Source organism: Poecilia formosa, unplaced genomic scaffold, assembly GCF_000485575.1.
Source record: "Poecilia formosa unplaced genomic scaffold, Poecilia_formosa-5.1.2 Scaffold143, whole genome shotgun sequence".
NCBI classification, from domain to species: domain Eukaryota; kingdom Metazoa; phylum Chordata; class Actinopteri; order Cyprinodontiformes; family Poeciliidae; genus Poecilia; species Poecilia formosa.
In genome coordinates, this window is record NW_006800082.1 from 997,073 (window position 1) to 1,018,210 (window position 21,138).

At 39.3% G+C, this 21,138-nt stretch overlaps 1 protein-coding gene across 11 annotated transcripts in view; it reads left to right on the forward strand.

Moving 5' to 3' along the window:
• The window catches only part of ncam1a (neural cell adhesion molecule 1a), a 281,082-nt gene extending 261,830 nt beyond the window's left edge, over positions 1 to 19,252 (forward strand). For 9 of the 11 annotated variants that reach the window (XM_016676904.1, XM_016676899.1, XM_016676902.1 and 6 more), the window contains 4 exons: positions 7,663 to 7,870; positions 9,176 to 9,292; positions 10,666 to 11,055; positions 15,689 to 19,252. In XM_016676904.1, coding sequence (XP_016532390.1) covers positions 7,663 to 7,870; positions 9,176 to 9,292; positions 10,666 to 11,055; positions 15,689 to 15,809 — 836 coding nt within the window. In that variant the 3' untranslated portion in view covers positions 15,810 to 19,252. The remainder of the gene's footprint in view (positions 1 to 7,662; positions 7,871 to 9,175; positions 9,293 to 10,665; positions 11,056 to 15,688) is intronic. The other 2 variants (XM_016676906.1, XM_007562972.2) reach the window with 1 other exon arrangement.
• Positions 19,253 to 21,138: the final 1,886 nt, after the last annotated feature.

Below are 21,138 nucleotides of genomic sequence, written 5' to 3' on the forward strand. Positions count from 1 at the left end.
TATAAATTGTTACATGAACGTTTTCATGGTACAGTCATAATGTTTAAATATGGATTTTTAAGAATTGGGAATGTTTGGTGTTATGAGCAGCTAATATCTTAAATAGTAAAGTTGTTTCAGTTTGGATGGACACAATGTCTGTCTAAACAATTTGACACAAGCAGGTTAATTTATTTACAGACAATAGGCAACACTTTCATGGCTTTCAGTACTTTAAAGAAGTCTGTTGTTACCTTTTTTTCTGCATTACATTAAATGTGTTAAATGGTCTAATCTGACCAGATCACCTTCTTCTTCAACATGGTTGCTGTGACTTAAGCATAACTTGTGGAAAAAGTGCATTCATCTTCAAAAGATTCTGACTTTATTTGATCTCCAGTTGCTCTAATATTTCCTTATAAACATGTAACCCATCATCACACTCATCAGCATGCAGCACTGGCTGCACGTGCACGAAAGCAATAAAAAAAACATGTTCAGGACACGACTAAGTTTATATCGATTAACCCCATGCTAGTATCGCCCTGGGCATCTGCCCACATGACTCGTATCGAACCCTGCAGCTGAACCACGTTTCCCTTTCCATCCACTTCACACCTCGTCTTCACTGCGTTGCTCCATCACAACAAACACTAATTAGATTTAAAGAAGTTTGTTGACGAGAAAAAGGTGAAAGCCAGCAGGTCCGATGTGATGCCTCCCTCTTGACCTCTGGAGTCTATTAAACATAAAAGTTGTCACTCTTCAGGTACCTGTTCGAATGTAATGATTCATGGAAGTAAGTGAAGGACGCGTTAAAAGCTCTTCTTTAATGGTTCTAACCAGACTGAGTTTTATGAAAGCTCTCAGGTCCAAGGTTACTCGACGCTCTCTGCACAGTATAGATCCAGCAGCTGCTAAAGAGCAGCAGAATCATAATACATCAGATGTATGAATACTAGAATCCCACGAAGTTCTGCTTAACATTTTGCATTGATTTGCTTTTAGTAATCCCACAGATTTGGATAGTTTTGTCTGTCTCAAGTAGAAGATATTGTACAGGCTGCATTATGGTTGATAATGAATCATTTTCTGAGTTTTCTTTAAAGGTCAATCATGATGCTTTTCTAAAGCCGCTCCTGCTTCATTATGATGCTCCCAGATGAGCTAAATTGTTCTGGTAATGATACGTTGCAGAAGCAGAATGAATCAGTTCTAGAGGCTTTCTGAGGGTGTTGTCCTGCTTTTCCATCTGGAGCTGAAATAATTCAACAAAATCTACAGTCATGCTTAAAGAAGCAGCAGGTTGCAGCTGCCTGTCAGCGGTTCTCCATTTGTTCAAAATAGGCAAATTTCAGAGGTTCACTCATTAGCTTTTATGGAATATTTAATGTCACTGAGCATGTAAAGCCATCAGCTCAACCATGAGATTCACTGTCTTGATGCCAAAGCTCAACCAACTCTGAAATAAGTGTAAAGATTTTTTATTCCTCCTGTAAAGAATGTTATTTATGTAAAATGGCTCATGCGTTCAGCTGTAGCTCGAATTGATTCATACAACAAAACCGCCGGCATCAGATCATTCTGTTAAAAGGATGAAAGGCATTTGAACTGCTGGGATTTATGGTTAATGCACCAAAATGTAATAAAACCCACTGTAAAAACATGGAAGATGTCAAAATAAAAGCTGCTTTTGAGCATTAAACTGGCAGCAGTTAAAAAAAAGCTGTGGCATAAATAGGGCTTAAGACTTCTTTAAGAGATATTTTAAGAAGAATAACTTCGAATATCAATAAAATCCAACATTTGGAGGAACTATCTAATAAATCTTGAATCTCTAAATCATAGAGTTTAAATGATTTACTAGATTCCTGAGGATGTTATTACAATAACTGTTAGCTTGAACAGATATATTAATCATACACCCCCCTCTCTATCCGGATATCATTATTCAGCTATTGATAAGGGGGAAACAGTTTTGTTTTTCAACTAAAATGTGTTCAATTCATTAGTTGTTTCAAGTTGGAAGGCCTCTGTGCCATCACCCTAATCTTTATCTACCATCACAGATTCAAATCAGTTCTTACTTACAATGAGTTATTACCTCAAAACCCAATCTGTAAAGGGGGGTATGAATAATTATGGACCTAGGTGCACATCAGATGTTGTGTCTCATCCGGTCATAATGAGACGTGCCTGGGACGACGGCGCTTCCGTTTAATCTCAACTAAGTCGTGTCGGCAGGAAAACGAGACGTTAGTACCCCCCAGAGTTCCTCTCCTCCTCCTCATGTTGATCATCAGTCTGTTGAGTAATGGCAGCCCTGATCAGCTCAGAGCGAATATAATCAGCCTCCTCGTCTCACAAACGTCTGCAATATTTCTGTTACCTGAAACAAACTGCACGCAGTAGCCGTGTGCATGCAGGGAAAGCTGCTGCTGCTGCTGCTGCTGCTGCTGAGAGATTTGAGATCAACTTTGTGCAGCCTGACATGACCCCAGGTTGTGTGATTAATTAGACGTCACTATTGATTTAAGGCTCAGGATTAATAAGTGGTAGGTGAACACGTGAATATATCATAAGTTGGAGTCACTCTGAATACTAAAAGCATCCGACTGTCTGTTTTGGTTGGAACTTTGTTTTAATCGATATCCTTAAACTCATTCTGCTTGCTAAAGCTAACAGAATAAAGAGAGAAATATGATTCTGACATCAAACCCCACCTCTTGTTTCAGCGTCCATTTGTTAAAAGCTTAAAGCCACTCAGGCTGCAGATCCATGAGGAGTTTCCAGATATATTCATCAGTCAGACAACCAAGCCAGTTGTAAGCATTGCTGTGAACACAGGCCAGTGCTGGTGTCGTTTTAATGGCGGTGCAGCGCCACACAGTGGCCATACTGTGATGTAGATTTTTTTATTTTATTTTATTTTTTAATAAAAATAAGCCAGAGCTTCACAGGAAGAAACAGAGAAGAGACACAGACATAAAAATAAAAGTCCATGTTTCTGTAATAGTAAAAAAAAAAAATCAAATCAAAGCAATAAAATCAATTCTAATGCAGAAATGTGGCTTTAATATCAGCATAACTCTGTACTGTACAGGGCCTCCAGTCAGTTCCTGGCATGGAGGAGTTCAGCTCTGGTTCTGCTGAGATATTCAGAAAGTCCAGGTTGACCGCGGCCTTCGTCTCATCTGCATTGCTGGTTCTGGTGTCTCTCCTCTTCCTCTGGATCGTGCTCCATGGAGGCTCTCTGACCTGACCACAACGGTCAGGTCAGTTGGCTGGTGTTTCCATGGTAACTAACGCCGGTGTTGGCACTTTTGCCAGTGTGACCCAGTACAATGTTCATCAGGAAGATGAAATCATCTCCCTAAAGGGAAAGCTCTCCTCTGAATGATGACTTTGGATCCTTTCAGTCATTTTCCTCCTTAGTTTAGGAGCAAAAAGATTTTTATGGTTCACTGATTCAAGATGAGAAATGCAGCCGATGTTGCATTAAACTTTCCATTAACATGCTTATTATAAACAGCATGCGTTGAACAGTCAGCAGTCTTTTCCTCTACTGTGTTGGTAAATTAACATTTCTGTATTGAAAATTCATTTTTAATTTAGCCTTATGTCTTATTTTAAAGCTTCTTTGAATCAGAATTTTGGAATTCCATTAAAACTGAACAAATATATCTTGAAATAGACTCTACTGAAATAGATTTTCAACAATAACTTTTCTAATGACCTAATTGACTAAGCTGTACCTGTAGTGTAAGGGAGTGGTTGGAATCATTGTCTAAATTGGAGACATTCTGGTTATGATGGACAAAAGGAAAGACCAGAAATCTGCAAAGAAATTTTTTTTTATGAAATTTCCAACAACATGCCTTTTAGATTAACATCAATACATCTGTCTTTCTTTTTTAATATCAGAGACGTGCTATTATTCATCATGAAAAGTTTGCAGAAACCACTCTGAGCAGTGAGTTGTGAGATGCATGGCCACGTTTCACCTCACGCCGCTCTGCTTCACACAAACACAGATAACCACAGTGTGCATCAGGTGGCATAATTCACGGGACGATACGATGTTAATGAATCGCTGGTGTAAGTCGTGTTAATAAGCGTGATCGTTCGTGCTGGTCAGGCCTTATCGATCTCTCAGACATGTGTGGGATTTTCGGTTTTAGAACTGAGATTTATCGCATTCGGCGTGTCACCAGCAGTTTCCTGGGGAGACGGCTCGGTCCGGCACCTGCAAACACAAGCGTTTCTCCCGACACACAGATGTGAGCATTTAAACCCCCAGCTCTAAACCGTGCGGCATGATTTATTGCTCCTGTTAAAATGCAAATGAATCAATGAGCAGAGAGAAACGCAGGTTGTCTGTAACGGCGTGTTGGCACCTGTAAGAACACGCCGCAGAGACACGCTTCTGATGTTCCAATCAGTCAGGAGGGGAGAGTCACAGTTAGGGAATTTAAATTAGAGTTAGCCTTGGGATGCTAGACTTTTCTTGCACTACTGGCTGTTATTAACTTCCATCAGATAGAGAGAGGTCAGGGCGGGGGACGTGCAGCAAAGACCTCAAGGTCAGGAATTGAACCACGGACCACGGTGTGAGGATCCGCTCCACCACTGCGCCACGCAGTCCACCTACAACAACATGCCTGTCCATCTGCACTGCAGGATGAAAGTCATGTTTAGCTTTGCTATAACTGTACAGCAATGCTGAATGATTTACTTATCTAATACTCCGTGTAGTGATTATGATCTGATTTTGGAAACAATACAAGCTGGAGTAATGAAACGACATCAGTTGTGCATAAATGCTGATTTCAACACGAGTCCTTGGACATTCTTGCTACTTTGGAGGCAATTTAAATCAATAGCAAATACCTTGAGAGAAATTATGCTAAAATGAAATCTTGGTGTAATTTTGAGTGTTCCTCAACAGTTGTTTTGCACAAATTAAAAATGGTTTGCAAATGATTGTATTTCATTCCGTCTAGCTAGCAAATAAAAGGAGGCCGCTTTCACATGAGCACATGATCTTCATTTGGAAAATGTCTTTTGTTTTTTCTTTTATTGCTCCAAAAGCTCTTTAGCCAGGATTTCTGCATTGTTCCACTTTCAGTTGGGAGTTTAAAAATACTCAGAATGGGCTTGAAAGTGTTTAATAAACCTAAACCTTTGGTTGGAAAAATGGTACAACTTGAGACTTCTGTGTTTAAGGTGGTCGTGTTTATGGAAATCACTGGAGAGCCAGTGTGCATGTCCACAATGAAGCTCCCAGAAAAGCTCCAAAGCCTTTACCACCATCTGTGGATTCATACTTCTGACTGTAACTTTGAATATGCAACAACTGCTGCAACGGCACCGACAGAGAACCTGCCATATGCTGACTTCAGCACATTTACTGAAGTAATAAAGCGAATGAAACAGAAGTATTGCTTTAGTTGTTATATAATAGTGTTCATCAAGCTGTTTATCGCTGCATTAAAATGAACGCAAACAGTACATTTACCACATGCCACCTTGCAGAACATTTGTTTGTGAGGACAGTGAACTGCAAGCAGGGTTATTTTAAACAACTATTTTGTTGGACAAATGCAGGTTTTATCCTTTGATGATACAAAGATGTATACAGCAGCTCAGCACTGCCGTTCTGGACCACTGAGTATAACAGTACAAATGTCTTATATGAACTTAAAGGTGATTTAGTGAGCAGAATGGAGCTCCCATTCTCTCCAGACAGTTTGATGAGCTTTTGATCCTGAGCAGACCTCGGTGCTTCGAGGAAACAGCCTTCACTGCATCTGAGCCTCACTCGGCCTCTGAATTTATCCCTGTGTTTAGTTTAATTTATTTAATTTTTTTTTACAGTGCATTACCTCTGAGGAATACACTGTGGAATAGTTACGTATGTAACAGTGTTGCTTGTGTAATATTGTTTGAAAAAAACAGTTAAAGTTCAGTGAAGATTAGATAAATCTTCCAGGGGAAGCACAAGAGTTATTGGACTGCTGTAGAAACTGTCTCCCGGTCTCACACTGCGTCTGCGAGTCGAGGACAGCGACTCTAATAGAAGTCAGGGATGGCCTCTTTATCAGCACAACGAGCCGCCAGCCTGGTCACCTCCTCCCTGCATTTCATCCCCACCAAAGATGAGCTCGGCCACAGTGGTCTCTAATTAAACATCACTGTCGTGGGTTTGCTGGCACAGTCATTGGTGTACAGAGTGGACAATAGGGGGCCAAATACACAACCCAGTGGAGCGCCAGAGATAGGGCCCGCTCTGACTCTGAACCTGGTCAGAAACAAAGACCTGTAGATATCAAGTCCCAATATGGTACTACATTAAAATAAAATAAACTGTTTTTAGTGCTCCAAGGTCCTGTTCTTAGCCCACTTTTTTTTTGTTTTATAGTTTACATATTTATTTATAGTTTACATATTTATTTATAGTTTACATATAGTTTGCCATAAGTGTTCTGGTGTAGGTTTCCAGATTTACAATGATAAAGCTTCTAATTAACTGGTAAGCAGATTACATCTGTGTCAACAGGATGGACTGAAGATTTGGAGTTCATTCAATATAATTAGAAAAGTCATTTTTAGCACACAGTGTAAAAAAACTGTGTATTTGTCTTTTCTCAAGAGACTGATCTTTTATCAGTTATCTGTAATGTTGGGTCTTATGTAATTACTCAGTTTTATTTCTTCAGTTTAAACATTGAATAAGATCCTTTTGTTACTCAAAGTCCATCTGAAGACAGGGTTTGCAAATTAGCTGAGATTCTAAACACTGAAGAGTCTTTTCTCTTACTGAGCACTAGATATAGGATGCAAACTAAGAAGCTAAAGTAAGGCACTGCAGATGAAACCCTGGACAGAAAACTAAAATCAATCTTGCAGTATTTTACTATTGCTGCTATATATCTCCCCCAGTGTTATCCCGTCCCATTTGGAAATAAGTGGAGCATCACAAAAATCCCAGGGGATGATGAATTAGTTTTTGCACAACATGTCAGCACCTGGAACAGTCCTCTGTGGTTTAGGTTGCTTCGGACACGTGGGAGAGAGGAACGATGCTGGATTCAGTCCAGACTCTGTTCTTAACATTGTCTGGAATCCATGCAGGACGTCTTCCAAAAAGAGCTGGAAACTAAAGCCAGTAAAGCTTTTGGCATCGACTGAAGACTAAACATTGAATGAAAAGTGTCAGCAACATCATATTAAATCCTTCAGTTTCTTCTCCCAAATATTGTTCAAACTCCCGGAGCAAAAAGCAAGAAAACTGTTGCAGAACAACTGAAAGTTATCCATGGATTCACCTTTCACAGATTCATGTTTTAAAAGCTTAAAAGTGAATTTGATAGAGTAGAAAGTACAACATTTCCCTCTCAAAGATGGAGTGGAAGGTTTTTTTTTTTTTTTTTTTTTTTTTGTTTTTTGGGGGTTTTTTGGGAGGGGGGAATATACATACTTGGTGATTCCTCCAACTGATTGCTTCACATCTTCATTGAGACTCACCGTATCCCTCATCGCCTCTCATCATGTCTGTCCTCTGTCTAATTTCCTGGCTGCCCCCCTCTCCTCTCTCCTCCTCTCCTCCGTGTTGAAACCCTTCTTTCTCTTCTGTCTTGTGTGGTTTTCGTATCCCCCCTTTGCCTCTCTCTTCCTCTTCAGACACTGCAGACGGCGGCTCAGGACTCGGCACCGGCGCCATCGTGGGCATCCTCATCGTTGTCTTCTTGCTGCTGCTGGTGGCCGTGGACGTCACCTGCTATTTCCTCAACAAGTGCGGCCTCCTCATGTGCATCGCCGTCAACGTTTGCGGCAAAGCCGGCCCGGGCGCCAAGAGCAAGGACATCGAGGAGGGAAAGGCGGCGTTCTCGTAAGCGCACGCATTGTGATTTTGCTGCCTGCTTCTGGATTTATTGAAGAAAAAGTATAATCTGACATGCTCTGAAAATTCTGGTAAAGATGCACAAAATGTCATGGTGACTTTGTGAGCCCAAGGTGCAGCTGTTTAGCCTCCTCCTCCCTGTGCCGTTGGAGGAAGGTGGAGTTGATTTTGCCAGATGACCATGATCCCTCTGAAAGACCCAATCACAGCAGACTCTCAGTTTTCTGACGTGGAAGACATCAGACTTTTATTAAAAACTTGTCCTAATGTTCATAATGTAGTCCACTGTAACAGGCCCACAGCATCACACATCCTCCACTCTGCTTAACATGAGTACAATCACTAGTTCAGCAAATTTGAAGAAAGTAAAAATTGCAAAAAATAGTTACGGTTTTAGAGTAAAAATGAGAAGTGTTAGTGGTAAAAACAAAACAAATAAATAAATAAATTGTGGCAGCAGTAGTTTATTAAAAATACCTTTTATTGTAAAGAAAAAATAAAGGATTAATTTTTCTAAAATGTGCAGAGTGAGATTACTCTGCTAAACTAAAACACACATTTACTTTAAGGCTTTTCACACAGCCTAATCATTTTACCAGTAATAGTGGAGGTTTCTGCTGCTTCTCGAACAACGAATGCGAAATGCAATCACGTCAAATGATTAGGAATTACAGACAATGCTGGAATGTTTGGAGCAGCGTAATTATTAATGCAACCTTCCTGAAAAGAACGCTGTACTTTGATCAGGAATTCACCTCAATATGTTCGCCAGCTTCTCCCCATGGAGGCAATGCACACAACAAATAAATATTTCAACCAAAGCCTTCGCAAAACACTTCTTCAGAGCCTGTGCCACGCTGTGAACCGAGTCGCAGCGGCGAGAGCTGCAGAGATGTTTTGCACCTTTAGATCTCAAACATGTCGTTCCCTGCCAGCGAACGCTTTAAAGCCGAGCACAATCAGAGAGCCGAGTGTGGCGGCGGCGAAGCCCTCCGGGGGGGGAAAAAAAAAAAACTCCAATCAGAGCACGCAGGTTGGTGGAGGTGGAGGATGATCAAATATTGGCTTGAGTGAACGAGACAGCGCGGTTGACAGCCGAACAGACCGACTGTGTGTGTCTGAATCTTTGAGCTCATTTGTTTTACACTGCCGCTGATCATTTGCTTGAGGTGACCGTGTGTTCCTGGGCCGCAACGAAGAGCTGCCTGACTGAACTGAGACCTCCTCTCGTCTCACAAACGCACGCCTGAATTTATGCGTCCGTTTGCTCTTTCCCTTTCTTTCTGACGACAGGAAGGACGAGTCTAAGGAGCCGATTGTGGAAGTGAGGACAAAGGAAGAAAACACCCCGAACCAAGAAGGAGGGGGTCCCACTGAGCCCAATGAGACCACCCCGCTGACAGAACCAGAGTGAGAACCGAGCGCTTTAATTGGCTCTTTGAGAGACGGTCCAAAACCAAGTCTACACACTTAATTGGTGGATGGATGGACGGCTTATATATGCAGGATTTTCAGATGAAATAAGACTGGACTCGCATATAAAAACAGTGCTGTATGGAAGTATTCATACCCATTGAACCTTTTCACATTTTGTCACAATACATCCTCAGGTTTTGGTGTACGACATCAGAATTGATGTGATAAACCAACATTTAGTAGCTACGAAGTGGAAGAGAAATAATTCATAGCTTTGTTTGCGTCGACGTTTAGCAGCAGCTTTCTTCCAGCTTCGCTCATCTACACACTGCAACTCCTGATTCTTTGCAGCACATCTACAACTGTTTAATTGGGTTAACGTCTGAGCTTTGACTAGGCCATTCTAACTCATGAATACACAGTGGCTTGCAAAAGTATTCAGACCCCTTGAACTTTTCCATATTTTGTCACATTCCAACCACAAGCATAAATGTATTTCATTGACATTTCTTGTGAAAGGACGGCACAAAGTGCTATAAAGTAGGAAGACATTTACATGCGATTCAAAATATATATGTGAAAACAAATTCAGCCTGTTTTCTGTGTCTGTACTGAGGTTAGATTACACACACATTAGCAGTCATCAGGCAACTTCTCGTTTTTCTTTCCATTTCATAATCATACTATAGTTTGTGTTGCTCTGTCACATAAATCCTAATGAAATTCATTTAAATTTGAGGTTTTAGTATTAAGAAAAAACGTCTAAAAGTTGAATGGGTATTAATACTTTAGTTGATGTACAGCTTTGAGGCTGAGAAGCCACATTTCTTTCAGCTGTGTTCGTGCTCGTAGGAAGCTGTTTGAAGGAACATTCATAACAAATCCTTCACTACCTAACATTTCAAAAACATGGTGCTGTGGAGTTTTAGCAAACAAGAGTGGAGAAAATGATTGGTGACTTGCCAGAATCATTTCAGCTCTTCAGGTTTGAGGTCCAGCTGACGTTGGATTTCTGTGGCTTTATGTTGTTTCTGTACCAAACAGAATCTCTTTAGTTTCTGTAAAAGCTCAGAGCAGGAGCTGCAGACCGACTCCTTCATCCTGGGAAAACTGCTTGTCCATTCTTTTGATTATTTTGTGTTCCCCCCCCCCAATATTTTGTTGCTAACATTTTGACTGTATAGATTTTTACTTTTTCCACTGAAGCACAGAAGCACTTAAAACCTTGTTGTTGCCCTAACTTGCACTCTCACTCTACCCTTTATTTTTTTGTTCTTTTTTGTTTTGGCTCTATGCTTCCTCTCCTGTGTCCACCCCTCTTCTTCCACCTCTCCCCCACCCCCTCCCTGCTACTTCCTGCCAAACAGACCTGCCGCTGCCGACTCCCCGAACACGGCGGTAAACCGACTCCCCCCGGCTGCTTCTAACTCGGTTACAGAGAGCTTTAGCACGCCACAGACTAACTCCTCTCCTAAAAACACTGCTGCAGCCCTTTCCAATTCACCTAAAGCAGACTCCGAGTGCAGCGTCGGGCCCCTGGTTGACCTCAGCGACGCTCCAAAAGTTGCCCCTGCCTCCAGCCCTCCTGTATTAGAGCCAGTTAGCCCACCGCCCGCTAATGGCGACAGGCCTCAGAACCCGTGTGAGTCAGTGAGAGCCCCCAGCAGCACCCAGAGTAAGGACTTACAAGTAGACGGCCAGAGCAACGATGCCCGCTGTGCCCCATGCTCAGACTCCACCACATCAACCCAAAATGAGTATGAACATCTCCGTTTCCTTTATTGCTCCCTTTTGTTCTGGTCATTTCATGAGGGCTGCCATTTTTTAAGGAGAACTTCACCCTTAAACGGTTCTTCCCACATGCATGGTTCTGCTCAGAACAGAGGTTCTGCTGTGCCTCAGTCCGTTACGGCAACATCCAAAAGCTTTTTTATTTCATTCCATTCAAAAAGTGAAACTGATTAATTGAACACATAGTGTGGATTTTGCTATTAATTCTTATGACTATGGCTTATATTGTCTGTTTTAAAGGATCATTTCAAATAATTAATTACACAGATTTTAATGGATTAAATTTTGAAAAGGGAATTTTTTATTTTTTATTTTTTTTGCGTTCCCTCACAAATGTCAATTTAAAATTTAAAATATATACACATCTAAAGAGCCTCAGTAAAAACGTGTTTATTCTTAACTCTCTGGTACAAATCAGTTTTTTATTCACTGCATGTTTATGTCTGTTTGTGTTATGTTGAGATGGAACTGCACACGAAAACATCCAGCTTTTCTATCCTAAAGAAAAAGATATAAAACTTCTGATATTTCATAAGATATAAACATAGATGGATAAAGCTTACGACAACCTTATATAACAGCAGAAAGTATGATGGCCACTGTAAGAAAGGCTTACAGTACCCAGTTATGCCGCATGAACTGATCTGTACATTATTGTGAGGGAATGCAAAAAAAAAAAAAACAATCCTCCATGTTCCCATGTTCTGCATCTGATAGCATGTAGCAGCACAGACATCCCTTACAGTGATGTCAGCGTCCAAAGTTCACATTTCTACAGAAATCCCATGAATGTTCATGAAACACTGTAGAGATTCACCTTTCAGTTGTCGTTTCCCTGAAACTCAGACATTTAACTCACTGGACTGTGATTTAATGCATTTAAACAGTTTTTCATTGGCAGAGATTTGATTTTAAGAGGCTAAAATCTGGAGCCAAATATAACCAATCAATTATCTCACCAAAATAAAAACTTGCTCTTAAAGACCCCATACAGCCAAGTTTGAGGCCAAGTGTGAAGAAAGTTTAAAACGACCATCACATTTCATCAGTCCCTGTTAAAACTGCTGATCTGTGGAAGATATTGATTGCCTCCATCTCACCCTGAAATATGTTTGGCCGTTGGCTCGGTACCAGGATCCAATAAGCATCAGCTGTGGGCAGAGATCCAGAGGCAGCAGGAGCTGTTTCACCTGAATTAATCATGTGGAAGAAGGAGCACAGCTGCGACTGCAGACACGTCCCACACTTCAAAAGTTAGGAGAAATTTGTTACACAGTAAATATTCATAAATTTTATAGCATTCGTTGTGGCTTTTGTTTTTTGTTTTTTTGGGTTTTTTTTTAAAGACTGACGTCTATATCTGTGTGAGAAAACAATGCATTGTGGGAAATCTAAAAACAATAAGTCTGGACATCAGCACTTGTGGATGTCAGGTCAGTTTTTGGACCATTTAAGGGTGGAAGTTCCTTTAACGTTGCCATATGTTCTCCATCGGTCACTGCATGCCTCCACCCTCCACCCGCTGCCTCCACCTGTTTGCTTATTAACCTCACAGAAACGAGCATCTTCCCACCGTTTGGCTCGTTAGCGCTCAGCGCCGCAGGCCTCCACGTTACGGCTAACATGTAGTTCAATGTGGGAAAAGATTTAACAGGGGTGATAAAAAAAAGTAAAAGATGAAGAGATTATATGTATTTCATCAAAACATTGAAATAAATTACTAAAACAAATCTCTGCATTTGGCAGTTTAAAAAATAAAATCCCAGTTTAGTATTTTTATGTTTTTCATTAAAAAAATAAATAAGATGAAAGAAAAATAATATAAAGTCAGAAAGTGTAAAATTCACAGTCTCATGACACATGTAATGTAAAATAGAGCATCAAAAACATGATGAAATGAAATTGAAATATTAAAGTTAATAGAATTACAATGAATAGAAAACACAAAATTATGTTGAAATAGAATCAAAGAGAGAAGTGAAACTGCAGTGAAGTGTAAAATATAGAAAACTAAAATAAAATAGATGAAATAAAAAAAATAGAGCGAAACAAATCAAATTAAATAAAGGTGAATAGTAATTTTTTGTATATTGTTGGCTCACACCTTCCCTACTAGGCATTTATAAGAAACACAGTCGAAGGCAATAAATTAAAATAAAAGTCATTTTTAAGTGATGAAAATATAAGTTAAATCAATAATATGGAAATAAACACATAAAGTTAAACTAAAAATTTAAATAAAATGTAAGCAAATTGTAAATTTTAAAAAATGAAATAAAATATAACAAAAACAAATTAAAATAAAATAATAAAATGAACAAAGTTGTATGCAAATTCTGTTTGACAATATTTTTTGTCAGAGTAGGCAGCTTTTGGTAGCAAAATCTTTTTCTGGCGATAAATCAAGATAATTTCATTGCCTTAAAGGAAACAGGGATCACAGTTTCACAGCAGGTGTTTCTGGTGTCCGTCTCCTCGTGGCTGGGCCCCACACACTTCTCCCTGATAGATCAGCTCTCCAACCAGCAGCTGGGATGTTGGAGCTGATTTTTCTGAATCCCACTCCGTAGTTTGCAGACGTTGCTGATTCCTGACAGCCTGTGAAGCCGAGGAGAAAACTGTAGCAGGAGATGAATTCCTGAGAGACACTCGTCCTTCTCCTCTTCCTCCATCTCTTAATTTGCTCACTCGGCTGCTCCGGGGAGGATGTCAGTGATGAAGAGCGAAGCGTTTACGGCTACTTGGGTGCAGGGAGCTTGTCAGCTCCAAATCAGTGTGATGAAAGCCTCCTTGTCATTGGAGGGATTTTCCTTCACAGCTCAGACGGGCCTGAAGCAGAGCGCTCCCGCTGTGCCGTCCTCCATCAGAGCTGCCGTTTTCACTGCCGTAGACTCCGTCAGCTCCAACCTCTCTGTTTGCAGATGGTAAAAAAATCTGCAGACCGTACAAATGCTAAAAGCTGGAATCTGAAATGGTGACGTATCAATTTAAATTGTACTTTGTCCCTTTTTTAAGTAAAAGTTACAAGGGAAATGCAAAGGTTTTTGGCAACTCAAAGACTGAACCAGGATTCCAGCTTACATGTAATCTTTCATCAAAATAAACAAACACTTGTCTTAAATGTTGTTATGAGACTCTTCTGCAAATATCCTGCAGCCGTAGCAAATGCTGCAGCTTTGCTAAAGGTAACGGAAACGGAGTCGTTAATTGTTTTGCAAATGCAAACCTGGAAAGTGTGATCTGTATTTTTATTCATCACATTTACCTTTGACATGCACAAGTAAGATGCTGGGTGAAAAAATGTTCCTTCAGAAGACGCAGAATCAGGGAACAGGGTCAAACAGAGCGACAGTCATGTAGTGTAAAGAGACTTTCTGTGACAGATGTCATAATAAAAATGAACAGAAGTCATGATCATTATGGAAGTGTGCACATGGATTTATCATTTGCTGGTTTCTATTTCAGACATAGTTTGGTGTTGTGTTCAACTCTGGAGCATTTTTAAAACAGATTGTCTTTTAAATGTTAACTAGTGATTCTTTGTTTTATACATAATGTTTCAGTTCTTTAAAAACAATGTTGAAATGTGTTTAAATATGATACATGTTCTGCTGAAATGTATTGCTTCGTCGCTGGCTAGAATGGCCCAGTCAAAGTCCAGACTTAAATCCAATGGAAAAATGTTTGACAATAGAATCTCTCCATCCAGTCTGACTGAGCCTGAGCTGTTTCACAAAGGAGATTTCAAACTTTGATTTCTAGACATGGAGATCTGGTAGAAACATCCTGCAGCTGCAACCGCAGTCAAATCTGGTTCCAGTTCTCCAAAGTACCGACTAAAGGTTCTGTTTGCATGTCGACATCATGCATTTCAGATTTTTATTTGTTAAAAAAAGTGATAAAACCATAAGTCCTTTTTCTTTCATTCACATAAAATCCCAGCAGCACGCACTAAAGTTTGACAAAATGTGCGTTCAGTATTTCTGCAAGGCAGAACGAAACTAAGCATGAATTTTATGAGGGTTTTTTTTTTTTTTAATCGGTGGACAGGACAGAAAAACGTGAGGATCAGAGCAGCTGTTAGAGAGGCGGCAGGCAGGACAGCAGAGGAAAAAATAACACATTTTTAGACTGGAAAAAAAAAAAAGTGATGTGTGGCTTCAAAGTCTGTTCCCATTGTGTCTGAGCTCAGCTGAGTCCAGATGGCATGTAATCCTCTGGTGTATTGTAGTCTCTGTTGTAGGCCGCACCTCGGTCCTTCCCTCCCTCCAGCGCTGTGTCTACTGTACCGGCCCTGTGTGTCATTCCACATCAGCATTCATTGTTCCTGGGAAGTAGCTGTGACATCCATGTGCTCCTGTCTGATGCCCGGCTAGGATAGCGAGCTCAATCCCATTAAGTGTGAAATGCATTCAGTTCCAGGAGCGAGAACAACAAATTCCCTCAAAGCATCCTGCATGTTTTCACCTCTTTCCTCCCTTTGAGGAATCAGACAAAAAAAAAAAAAGGCAAGACAGTTTGGCTGTGAAAAGAGAGCCTCGTCGATTCTAACGGAATCTCTCCTTCTTCCTCTTTCGCTCCTTTTGCTCTCGCCCGCAGCGGGAAGACTGTGAAGAGCGACAACGCCAAAGCCGAGCCGGAGGTGAAGAACGCCACGGCCGAGGTGAAGACGGTCCCCAACGAGGCTCCTCGGGCGAACGGCAACGAAAGTAAAGCATAATGTCCTCCAGCCGGGGCAGCGGCGGGGAGGAGGAGGGAGGGAGGGAGAGGTGCAGGTTGGGCGGGGAGAGTTTGGGGTGTGGGTTTTACAGGTTAAAAACGGGGGGTGGTCACAGTCACTGAAACTTCGAAACAATTTCACACACACCACCCCACTGCATTAGGAAAAAAATAAATAAATAAAGCAGCAACTCAGAAGATATAAACTACAAAGAAAATGTGTTTCTGCTGGAATATGAGCAGGAGTGATAAACCTCATGCGACGCCTTAGTTCCCAATACATCCACCTAAATCAGTCACTGTAAAACATTAGATATTCACACGTCATGTCACCCATTTTTGTACGTAATAAGCAGATCAGCGTCTGTCATATTTTCTCTAGATAAACTTGGATGAACTGTAGCTTTACTTCACAGATTTACTGCCTTTAAGATGCACACAAATGTAAGACTCTTTATGCAGTACGCTCATTATTGTGATTCTTTTTATTCTTTTTCCTTTGCCTGTGGTTTTTCTTTAAATGCTGTTCTCACTGCCTATTTAGCTGTTTCTTAATGTCTTTATTAAAGCATGTGGGTTTGTTGCGAAGTTGCTGTATTTCTGTAAATTCATATGTGATCGGGGTTTTTTTTCTTTTCCGCTTCTTAATCCTGCGTTTTCCTTCATTTCATCTTCACTCTCCCAAAAAAAAAACAAAAAAAAACGGAAAAATGATTGTGAGAAATATTCACGTAAAAGTTAATGTCTTGAAACAGGGCTTCAAACACAAATATTAGCCAACTTTAGCTTCTTATATTAGCAATTAGCGTTGTTAGCTTTAATAGCTTTATGCTACAGTATAAAGATTCCTATTCTCTAGACACGCTTACCTTCGATCTGAGCCCAGAAAGTTTACATTTCTAAATTCAACTTGCTTTGTGGCAGAGATTAAATGCTTGGGGAAGATAAAACAAAGCAACGTTACTGTAAAACCTTCATCCTTCCTTCAGTCAGAAGAAATTTCAATCCCTCTCTTTAAAAGTAGCAGCCAAAATGACCTCAATGTCATTTTTAAACATTTTACTGATATTCAAAAGACTGCTCAATAGACTTTAGTATACATCACTCAGTCTCAACTTCCACACTGAAGAGTGTTGCTGTTAGCACAGGGTGTGGGACATTAATCGGTTGAAAAAATATTGGATTTTTGAGTTTCCAATCCTCAGTTTTTCTTTTGGTTCATTTTCTGTCCTTTCCTGGCTTCTGACAAACAGCATGGTGGGTTTGGTCGCCATGCGTTGTTAGTGTCTGTTAGTGCTCTTCAGAAGCTGATTACGTTTTATTTTATTTTATTATTTTTTTTATATATAAATCATACAGTTAGAGCATAAAATGTTTTTTGAGTTTTTCCCCCATAAGCCTGAAATTTTCATGCCAAATCCTTTAGTAATCCGCTCTTGCGTGTTAACCTGTATATGGACTCAATTTTCAGGGGGCCTTCATGTTTTTGTTTAGATTTTTTTTAGATCAGTTAAATCACAGCTTCCTTCTTTCTGACTGGCTCCTGTTAAATCCCAATTTTCATGCCTTAAATTGTTTTCATCTCTTAATAAATATCTTTAAAACCCTCCTTAAAATTCCTCATTAACCTTAACTAAATATTGAATAGCCAAATATAATGGGCCTTGGATGAATATTCATGAACTGGACCAATGAAAACCTGCACTGCAGGATGTAAATAATGGGAACCTCACTTAAAATCTACCATTTAAGTAATTTACTTACGTGAGTAGATTTACCTGTAACCTTGTTGCACTGTTTGCAGTTCTCCATCTTGTATTAAAATACAGACAAACTAGGTCAAAAATGTGTTCTTCTCATGAATTAAGCTTTGTAACCCTGTTAAAATAAAATGACAAATTAAGGTTTGTGTATAATTAGAAATTACCCATGCATTGAAAACATTTAGATTTGTACAGTTTTTACAGTACAATATTCTGTTATAAATTGTACAAAATATTGTACAATATTAATTGTACAACTCTGTTCAATTATTTTTTTTACAATTCCAGCACCAAGCATCAAAACATTTTGAGCGAAAGATGTCATGTTTAATTCCGATTTTACGTTTTATAGAAGAGCTAAACCCATATTTGACCCCCTATTTACTGGGAACTCTAAAATCAACCCACAGTAATTGTTCAGGTTGATTTCTTTGATTTGGAACTTTGCATTTGTAACAACAATTTGTTAAGCATTTGTACAAAACCGATTCACAAATATAGATATTTTCTGCAGGTGCACAAAAACATTGTATCCACAAAATCTCAAATGAAACCGGTGGTGTGGCCTAATTTTTCATTAATCCAGCCGAGTTGTTTTTGGGCGCTCATTCAGTACTGAGGTTTCATCATCAGACGGTCGGCTGATTCTTTGTAAAAATTCCAAATACTGTAAAGTTAGATGGTGAAATCCCACTGACAGTAACATACCCAGTTCTGATGCAGCAGGACTCTGTGAATTCCACACCTTTATGTTTCAAAACTCGAAACCTTTGCATTTTGAGTTCTGAAAATGTACATGTTTTCCTTCTCTCACTTATCCTGAGGTTTCCTTAAAGTGGTTTGGACACGTAGGTTAGGCAACATGTTTGGACTTTAGAGTGACTTAAGAGGTTACAGAAACATGGAGTCAGTTTGGACTGAGATGTGGTTGTTCTTATGACTCATTTTAGAAATGTAGATCCACGTGTGTTATGTCTTCGTATTTGGCTCCTCCATAGCCGGAGTTTGTTTTTTTCTTTTATCATATTTATTGTTGACATAGTAACCGAACTCAACTGGATCTTTGGGTATTTGCTGTTTCTCTTTTCATTTTGTGGCATCAAATCTGAAGGGGCTTGTCTAAATCTGGTCAGGCAGTAAATAATTGAGCAGCTTGTGTCATTTATTAGCCTTTCTATTGAATTGTTTTAAAGATCAGCCCATACAACTGCAAAAAAAGAAAAAGAAAAATCGGTTTCACTTTTAGTTTTTCCTTTTAGCAGCTTTATGAAATCCATGAAGTTTTAAATATTTTTTATTTGAAATTATTTTGACGGCAGCACCTTCCAAACTTATTGGCTCTCCTGGTAGAAAGTCTCAACATTCATTTATCCAACCTGAAATTTCAGGAAATTTAATCAGTGATGAAAAAAAATCCCACCTTAAAATAAACTTTTTTTTTTTTTTTAACAAGAGTGTTGGTAACTCTTCAAATGATAATAAAATAAATGTACTTAATTTATTTTCCAATTCTGTACACTGTTAAGCTGATTGTACTGTCAAGGAACATAATGCATAAGTTGAATATGAAGAGTCACAGAGGCCCATCTCCATGGAAACTAAGAAAGATAACAGAACATGCTATTTATATAAGGTGGGTGTTGAAATTTTCAAAAATCTGGAAATGAATGATATTTCAAAGCTTTTCAATATTTAAAGAGAAATTTTTAGAATTTTTGAAGAGGTGGTACAACGTTTTCCAAAGCTCCATTTTGACTTTCTTAAAAAGTAATAAAATAAAAATAAAAACATAGAAATGTTCCCCAATTAATAAATCTTTCTAAAGTAAAGTCTGGACTTTTCATTGTTTTTCGGTGAGATCGTGTTACTGTAGGACATTTTATGTAGAGCTTTCTGCATCTTTACCAAGGCGGCCAATAAATGCGAAGGTTCTGTTGCAAAAAAAAAAAAAAAAAAAAAAGACAAACTGTTGAACACAGTCAGGCGTGATTGCAGAAGTTTTAAACGGCAAAAATCTTTCTTTAAAAATTGTTTCCAAAAAGTCCAAACTGTCACAAGTCCTACAGATTCTGATGGCAAACCACCAAGCAGAGAGATGTTCAGGTTTAGCTTTAAACTGACTGAAAACAGAAGGTTCTGCCTGAGGTGGGAAAATCATCTTGATAAAAATGAGCTCGGTCTCTTGATAATAAAACGTCTCTTTTTCTAAAATTCTGCATTTGAAACATTAAAAAGCAGAGCAGAAATTAGGTCCTTTTCTGTACAGTGTTGTTTCCACCGTAGACTTGGAGCTGGTTAAGTGTGAACAGCAAACACACGAGCCTTGTGTGTTAGAGTTGAGCTTCTAGTGTGATTGTGATGTAGCCGGTAGCGAGCGCCGAACCCGCCGTCAGCAGCGTAGAGACGTCCGGCTGAGTGCCTTTAGACTGAAAAACGACGCCTTCCTCTTGGTTTCTGTACTCCAAAGTTTCCCGTTTGCTTCCTCCTGTCAGTTTCTTTTCTTCCGCTGCTCCATTCAGCTGTAAATGAAGCTTCTTCAAACCCTCTCCGATGTTCTGTAAGGCTGCATTATTCCGCTTCCTTTTGGACGTTTTGTCCATTCATTCCTTTATAATAAATATTTCAAGGGAAAGATTATTGCTAAGAACCTTACTTTAACTTGACCGCATGCTCGTTTAAGGAAGGTTAGCCATGACCAAAACTACACAGACACAATGAAACGAGCCAAAAGGAGATATTTAACGTTTTAACGCTCAAAGCTAGCATCAGGCGAAATCAGTGCGGACAAGCTAAGAACATATAAATTATGTTTCCAGAAATGATCAGATTTGTCAAACAGCATGAATCATTACTTAAAATTCCTTTTTCATTTTTAAGATTTATTTTCTTCATGTTTTTATGCTTTTCAAATGTTGAGGAACTTGTTCTGGTCTCTTCTAAAACAAAACAAAAAAAGTTAACTGACTTAATTTTGCCTGGAAATGTGTGAAAAATGACACTTTGTCTTGTTTTGTTTTGCTTTTTTGTTTTGTTTTTCTTGCCTTAAAGTTGTTAAAATGTCTGGATTGATCAGTTTTGCTGGTTTATGTGATTTTTTTTTTTTTAATTCTTTTTATTCTTCATTAGCCAGAACCAAACAAAAGGACTTGGTTCTGTTCTGTAAAAACCCGCTTTGCCTTTCTTTTTCCTTTTTTCCCTTTTTTTTTTTTGATCGGGGAATAAAAAAAAGATGAAAATTTCATTCCAAGGTCCTGTGCTCATGTTACACCAGAGGGATTTGTAACATCCATCATGCTCAGAGGAGCCTCCGCCGCCAGCAGCTGGTCGCCGTCATTGATCCAGAACTTTCTGTCCTCCAGTCTTTCTCTCTGTAAACAGCAGCTCAGTCTGCTTCTCCTCTGTCTGAGTGTCTGTCTGTTCACTATTCCCTGGTGTAAATACAGAATACTAACTGAGGAGTGAAGAAAAACACATTTTGACTTTGCATTCTGTCAGAAATGTTTGTGTTCAATAAAATTAAAAGGAAAAAAATATATATTTTGTGAAGAATTTATTTATTTTTGTTCT